This window comes from Lissotriton vulgaris, chromosome 2_1 (genome assembly GCF_964263255.1).
Source record: "Lissotriton vulgaris chromosome 2_1, aLisVul1.2, whole genome shotgun sequence".
Taxonomy (NCBI): Eukaryota; Metazoa; Chordata; class Amphibia; order Caudata; family Salamandridae; genus Lissotriton; species Lissotriton vulgaris.
In genome coordinates, this window is record NC_141687.1 from 760,536,008 (window position 1) to 760,551,694 (window position 15,687).

The window sequence follows — 15,687 nt, forward strand, 5'->3', positions numbered from 1 at the left end:
TAGGTGCGGCTTGCTAGTTTTGCAGCGGTATAGCGTGGGAGGTTAGTTAATTATTAATTGAAGAATAATTATTTATTTGAAGTTATATATATTGAATTATGCAATACTTATTAGTTTAAATTATATTTTAGATGTGTGCTGCTAGGTTTCTAGGGATGTAGGGTGGGAAGTTAAGTAAGTAATAATTAGTTAACACTTCATTATTAATTGGTAAATATTGAATTGATTATAAATATGGAAATTATGGAATACTTTTTTTTATATTTTAGGCGCAGGTTGCTAGGTTTGCAGAGGTTTAGCGTGGGAGGTTAGTTTATTATTAAATGTAGAATAATTATTGATAGTTATTTATTTTATTGAATAGTTATAATGTAAATGTATTAAATGTTATTGAGTAGGTTTTTTATTTTGTATTACACACACACACATATGTATACATTAATGGTGTTACTTATATATATGTATTGTGTTTGAAGTGAAGTACTTTCCCTACTGTTGTTTAGACTGTTGAAGGAATAGTCAAATTAAACTATTTGCAATTCAACACTTTCCCTACTGTTGCTCTGTTTGGAGTGGGAATAGATTATTTCACACCTCCTAAATCCAACTCTTTTCCTACTGTTGCACAGACTGGAGTGGGAATCGTGAAATGTTACCCCTCTGAAATCCAGTGCTTTCCCTACTATCGCCCTGTTTGATGTGAGAATAGTAAATGTAACCCCTCAAAAGCTACACACTTTCCCTACTGTTGTGTTGTTAGGAGTGGTAATATTAAATCTTACCCCTCTGAAGCCCAGCACTTTCCCTACTGTTTTATAAACTAGAGGGCAAATAGTATATCTAATCTTCTAAGGGCCTGATTACGAGTTTAGCGGTCCGACTGCTCAAACATCATGGCTGTGGGCTCCAAAAAATAACAGCGTTGGCGCCCTTCTGACCGCCGTATTACGAGTTGACCATGGGGCCCACGGTCTGCCTACAGTGGTCTTGCAGAGCTGGTCAATAGTTTTCCATATGTATGGATGCCTGTGTGCATATTTCAACGGTAATGTGTCAAATGTGCACACATGTTTGATACATGTGAAAAAATACCACATACTCATTGCCAGTGTCTGGGCCATACATGGCCAGTCCAGTCAAGGGGTACAGAACACAAAACTGACTTACCTGTATTTTGCCGCAAATAGAGTCCTATTCTTTGGGGTAAAGATGTTGCTATTTAGGGGGGACCTGGAGAAACGGATCCACATTGAACTTTGATGGGAAGAACAAGAAAGGAGTGAGTATGCAGCCCAAACACTTCGATTCCGCCAACTCAAAGCCAGCTGTCTTACTGCTGCGGTCGGCTCTTCGGCAAGCCAACTCATAATACGAACAGTGGTGACACTTCGATGTACTGCCCTATGGCACTGCTTTTCCCCAACCACAGGCACAGCAGCTTGCGGTGTGCTGACGGTGTCAGTGGTTCACCCGCGGTCTTGGCAAAAGCAATCCGAGAATCTGGTAATATGTCAGTCGGGCCACATCTGCGGGTATGGTGGATCCCAGACCACCGATCTCGTAATCAGGCCCTAAGACTCCAATAGTTTTTGTATTGTTGGTTAAATACAGTTCAGAGCATTTTTTTTTATATTTTACAATATTTTTTTTTTTACATTTGTTTTAATGTTTATAGTATTTTTTGTAAATATGTTTGTTGATATTTCAATTTTTGATATTTTATGTATTGTCTACATGTATTATTTTTTTTTCTTATTCAATTATTTATACTTGTCCTGGTTTATTGTGTTTTTATGTAAATATTTTCATAGTAATACATTTAATGAATTAAAACATGAATATAAATATTTGTATTACTTATGATAAATTATATTAAAATATTTAACATTTACTACTTTAAACCCAATTTATATTAACAAATTTATATTTTTGTCTATTTTTGTACAATATTAGTATCAATTATTTTTTTTGTCTGATATTTTTGTACTTACCATTATGATTACAGGATCATGAAATTGTAGTAAACGATATTGTTGACACAATAATTTTGTAAACAATATTGTTTACCACAATAGTATGTCAGTGATCAGTCATCCGGGTACCACCAAATTTCATTAACACCAGACTCCATAAAACTTACAGCTGTCATTAAATCATTTAGATGTTTTTCAGTTCAAGGGAATGCCATTCAGATTAGTAGAGATTTCTGTATTCCATAGACTCATGTTCGTTTTATTCGAAAAAGAACAAGGAGTAGCATTCTTTCAGGATAACATTTTGGTATTTTGGGGAAAACAGAAGTGTTCATGATCTCAGATTAAGGAAGGTTTTGAGTATTTTGAAAGACAAGGGCTTAAACGTAGAGTTTTCCAAGAACAAGTTTGACGTAAAAAATTGTGTGCCAAATTTAGGGCATGTGATTAGAGGAGGTGTTATGAAACCAAAGCCATCTTTAAATAATGCAATTGGTGAAACTCCTGCCCATATTAAGGATGACATCAGATCATTCTTATGCATGGCACAGTACTGTGCAAAACTGTGGGTGAGTTGCGGAAGCATATTATTGTACTGATGTGTTGAGATTAGGTTCCGACCAATCAGTACAAACGGATTTTTTACTTTTTTGATCATCTGGTTTTGTACTTTTTACTGTGGGTGAGACTCACTACATGTGTCTCACCCACAGTAATCCCATGGCAAATGGACTGCGTGTGTTTACCACCAGTGTCCACCTTTTATGATAAGGCCAGTGCGATGTAGGAAGGGTAAGGGGAACACACACAGTAAACATGTGCAGTCCATTTGCCATATGATTACTGTGGGTGAGACACATGTACTGAGTCTCACCCACAGTAAAAAGTCCACAACCAGGTAATCAAAAAAGCAAAAAATCTATTTGTCCTGAATGACTCTCACTTGACTGTGGATTGTTTTACCCTTTGTTGCTGGATCCTGAGACTGCCATGGAGAACTGGAAGGAGAACCCCCTGGCACCCACTAAGGACCAAGGACTATGCCCAGTTGACCCCAGGGCCAGTGACGCTGGTCTCCTTATGCACCCTGAGGACCATTTTGGGGAAAGCCCTAGACTTTTCTGCACCCAGAAACCAAAAGCAGGAGGAAAGCTATCGCAGGGAGCCAAGAGAACCAGGATTGCACCACTTTGGAGGAGAGGAGTGTTGCTCCAACTGCCACAGGTGGTTAGAGATTGCCACCAAGAACACAATGAGCCCAGGATTGTGCAAATCGGCCTAACGGGCCCAAGTTATGGCATTTTAAAGTTTAGCAACCTTTGACCTTTTTCTCCTTGAAGCGCATGGGGCTACGCTGCCCGAACAATAACATTCCTCTAGGGTGAGTTAGGGCCCGGGGGACAGCGCACAGAGGATGTTTCCTGACTTTGCAGTTAGGACGCATGCGGGGGGCCCCTCTCCACTTCATTCTCACCTGGGGACCCCATCCCTCCGGTTTTGTTCCATTTTGGAGGGGGCCAGGGTACCCCAATGTCACCAGGAGAGAGCACGGGCAAGGGAACACTGCTGCACTCCCCTGCGATAGAGAGAAGGGGCCAAGGATCCCATCCCCGGGCTCTGGTGCCATTCAGAGAGAGGGGGGGAGGTCACTTCACTCTCCCAAGTGGCCACCCTGCCTCACTGCCCAGGCCTGTGACTGGGGGAGCAGGAGGCTAGCCACCATCATCGGGCCTGCCAGCAGGAGCGGGCAGGCCAGAAGAGTGCTGCTGTCCCTGCACAGGGAACCAGCGAAGCATCAGGTGGTGGGCTCCCTGGGCTGTCTCCCATTATGGGATTCTGCACTTCCAAGGCTAGAGCTTTTGCTTTGCAGCGAGGAGCGCTGCTCTCTCTACAGGCCATGTGAATGGTTGCATTCATTATGGCCTGAAAAGCCTAATGGTGGTTAAAAGCAGTACATGTATTAAAGCGCCGTCTAGGGGCCAAGTGTATGGTTGCATTGCAGTATCTTTCCAATGTAATGCCCCCTAGGGGCTTCGTTTATAATTGTAGTTTGATAGTAATAAATATATAAAAAGTATACAGACAGTATTTACTCATTCTAAATTCTTTATTGGTTCACCATAATGATGTCAATGATTTCTGCTCACAGTATATATGTTTTGTCAGTATTATTAATAAGTGCATTCATGCTGGAGTATTATTTTTAACAATTGCATTAAAGTACAAATTGATGATGTGGTTTGTTGCTTTCAAACCTTGATATAACCAACAGATTCACTTGATATGTTTGTGTGACTCCATTAATAGGTTACGAGTGATTACACAATGTTATGTATGGTATTTCCCATCTGCCAATGTATATATTTGTAAATTATTGCATAGTATTTAGTGGTGTGTGTGTGTAAAAAAATACCTATTTTGCTGAAGAAAAAGTACTGACTGGACAATCATTTATTGAGTGTTATTATGGCGTGCTACTGAATGGTGAATACTAGCTCACACCACCTTCCCAGAGTAGGCCTTGAACTGTTTTGCCTTGCTACCCTGAGAGTGTCAAGCACTATAATGGGGTGCTTGGTTCCCAGTAATTGTGGACCTATTACTCGTGCAGGCCACACAAATATGAACCCATTTTCCTACATGATGGATTTAATTTCAAGATGGCCTGTGGTGGATATTGTTGATAAGGTCAATACTGTTTCGGTTCTGAGATTCTTTGATAGAGTTTTTGTTGTGAAGTTATTCTAGCAACCCTTTAAAGTGATATTGCTGTACAATTGTTGTCTAATGCATCTAAAAAATACTTTGAGAAAGTTGGTGTTACAGGCACAACTACATCTATCCCTTTACAATCGTAGTGGTAATGATATGGTTGAAAGATTCAACCGTGAAGGAGGGAGGTACTTAATCAACTATTGCCGGTAACAGTGATTGGGAAGTTCAGTTGTTGAAAGCTGTTTGGGCTTATGGGGTGACAAATAGGGCTTTGCAGAGCTTGAGGAATTCTGTGGAATCACTGGAAAACTCTGTAGAATTCCACGGAGTTCAGTGGGTGGGCGGAGCATTGCTTAGTCATCCACCATCCACCTTTAATATGCTGCTGTGCACATCTGTCTGTTGTAAACAGGCTTATCTGTTTATGGACTTGGCATGTCTGCCCTCAACACCTCGAAAAGGCCTTCACTAGTACTCATGTGCAGGCTCTCCAAAGAACACTTGGTATAGGCATGTGCCTGGCAGGACGCAGCCCGAAAGGACAGCCACGTATGGACTCGATACATGTTGGAGGAAGCACAGCACGACCACGGAGCTGCAACACCCACCCAATCATCAAATAAAATCATAAGCAGTCTTAATTGTTCTCGTCGTAACTTCTGTATAAGTGCCTTACTTACACGCACTGCATGGTTCTTGTTTGCCCTGCTGCAGATGCATGAAGGCCAGCCTGGTCAGGTACAACAGGCTAAGGAGGAAGGTGCAGGGCAGCAGGACCCGGGATGCCTGGCTGCCCCCACCTCCTGCTCCATGGTGCCATTGACCAGGGAGCCACCAGCCTCCAACAAGGACAGCAGCAGAACGGGGAAAGGTAACAGGGACCATGGATCAGGAGTGAGCTCGGTTCTTCGGAATTCCACACTGGATGCAGGGGTGTCCTTGGTGTTAAGATGGCAGGCCTCAGTGCTGAATGGCGGGTTTGTGTGGGTCAGTAACAACATTGGCCACCTCATCCCGAACTGATGGCTGCCTATGTGACGTCACTCCAATCCGACATACTCCTAGGAGCGCTTGTGCAGTTAGTGAGTGGTGATTGTGATTTTTGAACTAAAACAAGGACTTGCCCTTCACACCTTTGCATTCTAATATTTTTTTTGTGTCTTCATTCAGACTGCTGAGAGATTGTGAAAGGTCTATCCTGCAAATTTGAACACTAAAATATTTCCTAGTAACTGGTATATTTTGTAATAATTAAAATGGGACAATGTTTGCAATGCGAAGCATACTAGAAAGTAAATAATTATATTTTTTGGAATGTCATTTACTTACATGTTTTTCACCTCTGCATGACAAAATATAAATATCACAAAGTTATTTTCATTTGTAATATCACCTTTATTTTATCTCGTGTGCGCATTTATTATGCACGTAGGATGACTGCCGCCAATTTAGGATGGTCGCTCATTTTGTTCTGGATTCCTCTCGGGCCTGCTGCTTGTTTTGTAAACCCAGCAGGTGTGGTGACTCCTTGCACGTTAGTCCTCTTACCAAACACTGCACATGCGTGGTGATGTCAGTGACTATCGGTTGTTCTAAACCCCTCCATTTATTTAAAAATCTGCACAGAACTGTGATACATTTGTGCTGAAAGAAATGTTGAGAATGGAAATATGCAAAGCTTGCACGAATGTGCATGTAAATAGGTGTGCGTGGCAAGCGCGGCTGTAAACTCCGCTGGTAGTAGGCGGAGTTTTTTTTGCTGAACTCAATGCCCTCAGTGAGGCGCGGAGTGACAACAACTCTGTGAACTCTGCCCTGCCACCTGACCCTAGCAATAAACAGTAAAGTCACAGGTTTGTTGTCTTTTTAAGTCATGAGAGGAAGGAATCCCAGAACTAAGCATAACCCAGGTACGTTATGTTGCACTAGTGTTAAACAATGGTTACCTGAGCTGGTCTGGAAAAGGCTGGTAGTAGTGCACAAGAAAAACCAGTTATACTATGATGACAAGCATGGTGTAAAACCTGAATATGTTACACTTGGTGATTGGGTTTGTGTTAAGAAACCTTTTCAGGTTGATGAAGGGGAAAGACATTTCTTTGTACCAGAGGAAGCTGTGAACGTTTTTTCGAAATGCAGTCAAAGTGAAGAGTGGAAAGTGCGGCATTTTAAGAGTAGATTTGGGTTCAAAGGAATTATGGAAAGATTTCCAATATGATGAAAGATATAATTTCCAATGGTTAGATGATGGATTAGGTGAATCATCGACTTTTGGAGGAGAAATGATTCATGGGGAGATCGTGGGTGTATGTGTGATGTACGGATTTTTTAATACCCAGGTGTTGAGGGAAAATAGATAATTTTTTCTTAGACTTAATCTTACAGAAATATAAAATGAATAATTTTCCATGCTTGAGCAAATCCCCCCAAAAAGTTTGGTGCAAACTTTCACAATGGCTGCTGAAGCAGAAGGAGCTGTGTTTAAAATAGTGTGCTATCCCTTCAATTAATGGTTCAACAAAATTGGCAAATATTTCAATAGGACCCATTCCTGTACTAGATACAAAAATGGTTCACAGTTAGGAGATGAATGGGTATCATGCGTTGGGTATGATTTAAGCTCTGAGAATTGGAAAATCGGTGTCAATATTGAACTCGGTATCAGATATGTGAAAGCATCTATTCAATGGTCTTTTATCCAAATCACACATTATTTAAGGCAACCTGACCTTATTTCCATTAGGGAGGGTTTGAGCTTAATGAAAGGTGTAATGGAGACCCACACGTGTATGCTGTGAAGTACTTTAAGGCAAAACTGGTCAATTATAAAGAACATGGGGGCATATTATCAAGGGGGTTTATCTCCGCTTTTTTGGCTTTAAAAGCCAAGAAAGCGGAGATAAAATGATCTCCCTATTACCTAGCTGTCGCTAACACCAGTTAGCGACAGCTAGTAGGAGATAGCGACCATCTTGGGCCCCACTTTGCATGTCAGTGATATTTATCACTAATGACATGCAAAGTGGGCGTGCCAAGATGTTAGCGACTGAAAACAGTCGCTAACATCGCTATCTCCTATTACCAACTTTTGGAGATATTCGCGCTAAGCGCGAATATCTCCAAAAGCTAACACCTGCCCTGAGCAGTTCTTAGCCATGTTATCCAATGGGAGGTGGATAACATGGCTAAGAGCATTAGCTCAGTAATGCATGAATATCGCTGACTTTTCAGCGATATTCATGCATTGCAGCGATTTTTATCGCATTTGCGACAAACCTTGGTAATACCAAGGTTTATTTGCGGTAAATTTTTGTCTCTAACCAAGCAATAGCGATAATTATCGCTATTGCTTGGTAATATGCCCCATGGTTTTAGTAAAATACAGCAGAGATGGCTATCCAGGGAAGAATTGCAAATAGAGAAAGAGTCATGGTATGAGATAAATTCTTTATTTTTTTAATTTCTTTTCCATTTTTCGTTTGAAAACCATAACAATTAGTCAGTTATCTGGCAATGAATCACTATTCCTGTAAGTAATACAGCACAGGTACAGTGGTTTTCAAAATTTCTAGTAATCATTATAATATGTGTAAGCATGCAGAAAGGTACAGAAGTGAGTTTACAATCATTCTGCTAAAAGTTCTGTTTCTCCATTTACCACGTCTAGTCCATGATATTTTCACCAAGGATCCCAGATCTTAGCTAACCTTTGGGGGCCACCCCATGTCTTATATACATGCTGTCATGTAAAAGTCCATCCCTCTTTTCCATTCTTCCAGGGTTGGTGCTCCCCAGTGCTTGGCCAGGACTCTTTTAGCCACTGCCAAGCCCAGGTTTAAAGAAGCTGGGTTTCTAGGAGATTCATCTTCTTCAGATTGTCATGGAGGACATACTTATGGTCGGCCTGAGGGGGTGCGGAGAGGATTTTAGCCTGCTCGTTTATTATTGTTTTCCAGAATATTGTAATAACTGGACATTCCCATTATGTGTGATGGAATGTGCCGTTTTGCCCCCTACATCGCAAGTAGTGTGGTGAATCAGCCCTCTCCATTTTATATAGTAGAGCCCGGTCATAATAGACCCTGTGAAGAGTCTTGTATTGTACTAATCACAGTCTTGATCTAATCACCACCACCCTTGGATGCATCTTAGCTTCTTCCCAACCCTTGTCCTCTATTTTGCCCATGTCTCTCACCCAATTGTTTTTCAGGTATCAGGCATATTATTATTGATGGCCTTATAAGTACAGGAGACCCCTGCAGTAATCACTCTTCCATAGGGGCATATTCAGAGATATCCGTCATGTAAAGCTCCTCAGCATCCCATGCATAGTTCAATTGTATATACTTCTAATATTGTGCATCGTGAAGGTGATAGTCCCATTGTAAGGAATTAAATGGAATTAACTTTCCTCCCTACAAGAAGTCACCTAACTTAGGAATCCAAATAGAGTCCCAAAGACTAAAACCTCTCAATTTACCCAGTGCTTTAAATCTTTTGCCAAACCATAGTGGAGTCCCTCTAGTGTATCGTGGTTCACACCCTAGATATCTCTGTGTTTTATTCCAAGCGGCGATGGTCACCTGGTATGAGTTTCAAAACTCCACCTCTCCCGTATAAGTAGTGTATGTATGATTTTAAATCAAATTGGGTGAGTTCGAGTAAATTGGTGGGGTTTGCTCCGAGTCATTGATAACCATTATCTGGCAGCCCAACAGCACGCTCTGATGTCTGGGAGAGGAATCCCACCATCATATTTATTTTTCTGCAGGGCCGACAGTGCTATCTAAGGATGTCCTCCATCCCACAATAATTTGCAGAATTCTCCATTAATCCTCACAAAACATTCATCTCTGGTCGGGTGGGGTAGTAGCTTTTTGGGAGTACATACAGGAACTTAGGTGAGCATCTTGAACATGGCAGCAGGGCCAAGCAATGTCTGAGGAAGGTGTCTCCATCTATCAACATCTGTTTGGAAGTCCTTCATGATTTTATTAAGGTTACGGTCAAATCCTTTTTTTCCTATCTAAGGTGACAAATAAGAACAAATATTTAAAACTCTCTCTCTACCCCATGGGCGTAAGAAGTGTGTGGGACGCAGGGGATATATCCCCCCAAATTTTGTAATGGGGGACAAGGGTGGGGGAGACAAGGGGACAAAAGAATTTCCCCTCTCTCTTGTCAGTCGCAGGAACATTGGCACGTCAAAACACTTGTGCTTTGACGTGCTAATGGCCCTGTACTTGACCTGCAACCCTCCCTTTTGTTGTGCTGCAAACCTCCAGGATTTTTTCTCACCTGCAGGGCAAAGGAAGAGTCTTGAAGTACTTTGTTGATTGCTGTCTGCATCCTGCGCCTTCTCAGGCTGACCCTACCTTATTTGACTGTTTAATACTGCGCAATTCAGCCACTCAAAGGCTAATGGTGAAATGTTTCTTTTGAGCAGTGAAACCTAAAATTAGCATCAGCCATACTCTAAGCACACATCTTGGGTAACAGTGTGTCAGATGTGTTGGTCTGTCCTAATATATACACACAAAACAATTTAAAAACCACTAGTTTGTCTTATTTCTTTTATGGCGCTACTCAACCCAATCCAGGGTGTCGGAGCACGTTACACCACACATACACATTATACATTGATAATAAACCATATGTGTGTAATCAATTTACAGGATGTGTTACATAAGATAGTGAGGATTACAAGGTGTAGGAGTCACATGTCCTTTCCTATATAATTCTCTGTGCTCTATGTGCTCTGTGCTCTATGAGAAGAATTACAAATTATGAACTGCAAGTAACCAAAGGATCTCTGTTAAAAGCAAAAAGCTGCTTACCCATCTTCATAAAATAAAATTCCATCATCTGTGTGTGACATGGTATGGTGGTGGTTTGCAGTAGACATATTAACCCTCTGCTATTTTAATTCAAAACCGAGACTAGACAAAACACCTGTCTCTCCAGCAAGTTGATTAACCTCCAGAGTAATCTTACCATTGTTATCATTTCCTGAGATCTATGCAGTAGGTGCCTTAACCCCCATAAGATATTTTTAAGGCAGACTTTGCAACGAATTAGGCAGAACAGATATACTGCCATTTCTCCTTGTAGCCAATTTCATTCTGGCAGCTTTTCAATAACTACCTGCATAAGTAGAGGTCTAGGTTGCATGACTTTTTTGGCACAACTGCGACCCAAAATCTAATTTGTTAAATTTTGTATTGCGCTTAAATGTACCCATGATAGACCTGCTTAGCATATGTGAGTTTTTTTTAAAGAGTTTGATATAGCGCTGACTCGACCCTAAGGTATCCGAGCGCTTTACATGAGCACTGGTTACTCAACATGCTTACACATTTATTTCAATATACGATATTACATCGTGGTCTTCCAACCGTGATACCCTTACAATGCAGGCATTTCAAGGCAAGTTTACAACGACTTGGGCTGGAGGGCACTGGACTTAGGATGATTTACTATTCCAACTCCAGCCTATGTTACAGTAGGGAAGGTGTTGGAATAGTAAATCATACTATTCCTTGGCTTAGAGCGCCATCCAGCGCAAGTCATTGTAATGACTTGCGTTGTAATGCCTGCGTTGTAAAGGTATTGCGGTGTGAAGACCGTGATGTAACCGATGTCTCCCCATTCATTTTTGGTAGGCATAGGGGAGATTAAGTGATATTCCCAGAATCACAGAATGTTGAGCCTCTCTGTGCCTAGATTCAAACCCGGATCCCCAGCTCTGAGGTTGACTGCTCTAGCCGTTAGACCACATGATATCACTTCCTCTGAGAGCATAGGTTGTGAAGTAAACACACTGTGATGTCACTTACATGCTGCCTAACTTTGTTAGTGCTCCACTTATTTTAGAACGTGTGCCCTGGTGGAAGCATAATGGAATACTGGTGTTGGTAGTTGTAGGAGGCTGCCTTAGTATATGGTGTACACTCTCAGGAGTGATGCACCTTGAACTAATTCAGGCAACCCTTATGGGGGTGTTAGTGGTCTTTGATACCCATAGAACTCTCTCAAAGTGGTAGCTGTGGAGAGCAGCCTTCAGGAAGGAGTGCAAAGCTGCTTGTTTTACCACATTTAGTCAACAGCGTAGATTAAGTGAAAAAGAACCACACAGTGTTTATAAATATGTCTATTATGCAACGCAATACATTGGCACACTCCTACTTGGAGATATCAACATTACACATAAGAATAGTTCAAAATAATCAGGTAAGTAGCACAAACATACACTGGTCTTCAGGGGGAGACCAAACCATATACTAAGAAAGTGGAATGTGAACTGCAAAGGAGAACAGGACATGGACCAGAAAACTCAAAGGAGCAGGAGACACAAGGAACCACCCATGCTAAGTATCCAGGAACCCCACTGAGGATGTGTGCAGAGTGTAAATACAGCCACGTAACACATGGAAGTCAATGGAAAAGTTGCGGTGCAATTTTAAAGAAGAAGGACCCTTCCCAGAAGACCCTAAAGAAACCCTTTGGAAGATGGGAGATTGGATAGCAACCCCTACTGTGGATGCCCGGGGGAACTAGGTTATCTGCACCAGGGAAGCCAGTGCATGGGGATGAAGTAATGTCAGAATCTGCCGTAGATGACAATGGAAGGCTTCAAAGAAGATGCCTCTGGAGAAGCCTGTGAAGTTGTACGGTTGAATACAAGACTGGATTCCTGGAGAGGAGGACCTGCAAGCAGAGGGGGCAGAGTCCATGCCACTCTGAAGTGACCAGGAGGCACGGAAGCACAAAGCCCACCGATCTGGGGAGGTTCAAGAGTAAAGAAGGTGACCTTGGCGATGCAGCTGTGAGGGCCATGCGATACTGAGAAAGACCTGGAGCCGTGCATGAGTTGTCCCCCATCGGGTGTCAGTGTCTAGGTGGTCGGTGTCCGATGGGAGCACCAACAAGCAATGGAAAGTAAAAAGTTGTAACCCTTGGAGCCAGCAAGGTCCAAGAGACTCACCAAGTGCAGGAGAGTCAGCGCAGGTCCAGAGAAAGCAGGCAGCTCACCAAAGATGTGGATGCAGAGGATGCAGTGAGGATGCTGATCTTCAAGGAATGAGGTGCAGAAGGCTGGAACTTTTTGTAGCCTGAAGATCTCTTGGGGTGCAGCGACAACAAGCCTTAGCTATGGCAAGTCAACACTGTACACAGGGATTTTGTCCCAGCAGCTCCGACAATGGATACTGTCCTCAAAACTGCAGAGAAGACAGGTCAGACCTCTAGGGTGATGCAGAACTACCACTTGTGTAGCTGGGCCTCTGGCAGTCAGTAGGACGACAGGAGCAGCAGACCAGTCAGTTTCATGGCAGATGAAGGGGAGTGACTCTTTCACTCCAAAGCAGATGACTACGAATGTCCTTGATGCCCACAGGCCTTCGGGAGAACCTGGATAAAGCACAGACACAGGTGATGCAGAAGACGAGACCAGGAGCGGCAGGAGTCTTCCTTGATGCAGTATCGGTTCCATTCGAAGTCCAACAAATTCCAAGTGTCCAGAGGGTCGAAGAGTGTCTTGGTTTCAGAGGTGAGTTTTGTTCCACGATGAATCTGAGGACCCACCCATAGGGGTGCTATTAAGTACACTAGGGAAAGGGTTAGAATGACTCTGGGGTCCCTCCAAGAGGAGGGGCTGGACAGAAGGGAGAATACTCCCCTGTCCTTTGTCAAATTTCAGCCAAAGAGGTATTGCTTCAATGTCTTAAAGTTCTAAACCACAGCAAAGGCCTCCCTCTAAATAGCTGACTAATGCTGCTCCCCGGCATCAACAATCTGCTTATAAAAGCTACGGGTTGGTCCAGGCCCTCTGCATTAGGCTGTGATAATACAGCACTTATCCGTATCTCAGAAGCCTCTGTCTGGACAATGACTGGTTTGGAGTAGTCAGGACTTTGCAGAATTGGAGAAGAACACATGGCTTGCTCCAGGTCATCAAATGCCTTCTGACAGCTAACTGCCCACCGAACTTTCTTAGGCCTCCTTTTGGAGGTGAGATCATTAGGGGTGTCACTATCGATCCATAGCCCTTAACAAACCTCCGGTAGTACTTTGTCAGACTAAAGAAAGCTCAGACCTGAGTCGGGGTAGTGGGAGAAATCCCGTCCATGATGGTTGAACTTGGCCTACACCTGCAAAGTGGCTCAAGTACACAACCTTTCTCTGCCTTATCTGGCACTTTGTGGCCTTGATAGTGAGGCCTGCCTTCAGCAGGGCCTCAAATACACTTCTGAGGTGGACCAGGTGATACTGCCAGGTGAAGCTAAACACAGTTATATCATCTAGATATGCTGCACTGTAGGCTTCCAGACCTGCTATTTACCAGCCTCTGAAATGTGGCAGGTATATTTTATAAACCTAAAACATCACAATACATTGATAATGCCCTCTGGGGGCTAGAAATGCAGTTTTTGGTTTGGCATTCTGAATATATCACATAGAATCTGATTGACAATGATCAGCTTTCAAGTAAAATGCACTGGGATATTTGGTAGAGGAAAACGTATCGTTCGGTTCATCTGCTCTTTGGAACTGGTTGGGCATTAGTCCTAGTGACTGAATTGAAGCCTTTATAGTCAACACACAACCTCATCTCTCTCTTACCATCCTGGTTTTGAGGTTTTGGTACAAGGACTACAGGCCTAGCCGAAGGCTATCTAAAAGCTCAATGACCCCCAACTCCAGCATTATTTGGAACTCTGCTCTGATGTAATCTTTGACATATTCAGACTATCTGTAAATTTTGCTCTTCGCAGGCAGGCTGTCACCTGTGTCCACTTCATGGGTATACCAGGTGGCTTGAATGCGTCTCAGAGAAAATAGACCAGGAAACTGATTGAAAACCTATCTGCAATCAACTTGCTGTTGATCAGTCTGTCTGCCAAGACTACTCCTTCAACTGATCCATCAACAGAGTCCTGAGAAAGGAGATCAGGGGGAGGGTCACTCTCTTCCTCCTGTCTCTCATCAGTGGCCATGAGCACGCTCATGTCAGCGCTGTCAACAAAAGGTTTCAGGTGATTCACATGAAGGACACTATGGGGACTTCTTAGAGTACCTAGATTCACTATGTAGGTGACTTCGTCTTTCCTTTCCCTATAGTGTGGGGGCCACTCCACTTGTTTTGGAGAGCTGCCGCGGCCACAGGCTTCAACACCCACACATTTTGTCCTGGCTGGTAAACTGCTGGTACAGCCTTTTGGTCATGCCAAGCTTTCTGAAACTCCTGACTGGCCTCAATATTTTTGCTGGCCTTTTTCATGTACTCAGCCATGCAAGAACCCAGGCTGAGTACATAGTGTACTTTGTCCTGTTTCGTAGGCTTGACAGATTACTCCCATCCTAGACATAATAGACCCCTAGCTGGATGTCCAAACAGAAGTTCAAATGGGCTGTAGCCTACCCCCTTCTGAGGAACCTCTCTGTAGGCAAAGAGAAGGCAAGGTAGTAAGTCATCCCATTTAGCCTCAGCTTCTCTGGGAGTCCAATGATCATACCTTTGAGGGTCTTGTTGAACCTTTGAACAAGCTCATTGCCCTCTTAACACCACACATAGCAGTGATGTAGCTAGACATGAAGTTAGTACCGCTGTCTGACAAGACCTCCTTAGGAGGATGCCCAACTCTGGAAAAGATTCCCAAGAGGACCGTGGCCACTACAGAAGCTGTAGCAGTACTAGAGGGAGTATCCTCTGGATATCTAGTGATATGGTCCACCACTACTAAGATAAAACTATGTTCAGATGCTGTTGGAAGGTTTAAGGGACCTAAAATGACTACCCCTTCCCTCTCAAAAGGAACGCCAACCACTGGTAGTAGGATCAAAGGGGCCTTTGTAGTGCCACCTGACTTACCACTGGCTTGGCAGGTGACACAGACTTGATAATACTGCTTGGTGTCTTCAGACATGTAGGGCCAGTGAAAGTGAGGGACACGCTTGTCCCAAGTCGTTGCTTTACCCAAGATGTCCTGCAAGGAGAATG

General features: G+C 43.0%; 1 protein-coding gene across 1 annotated transcript in view; it reads left to right on the plus strand.

The window, feature by feature from the left end:
- LOC147731109 (uncharacterized) overlaps window positions 1–14,508 on the plus strand; it is a 35,234-nt gene extending 20,726 nt beyond the window's left edge. Inside the window, exons 4-5 of the mRNA XM_086954150.1 lie at window positions 13,084–13,236; window positions 14,462–14,508. Coding sequence (XP_086810276.1) covers window positions 13,084–13,236; window positions 14,462–14,508 — 200 coding nt within the window. The remainder of the gene's footprint in view (window positions 1–13,083; window positions 13,237–14,461) is intronic.
- The last annotated feature ends 1,179 nt before the right edge of the window (window positions 14,509–15,687 follow it).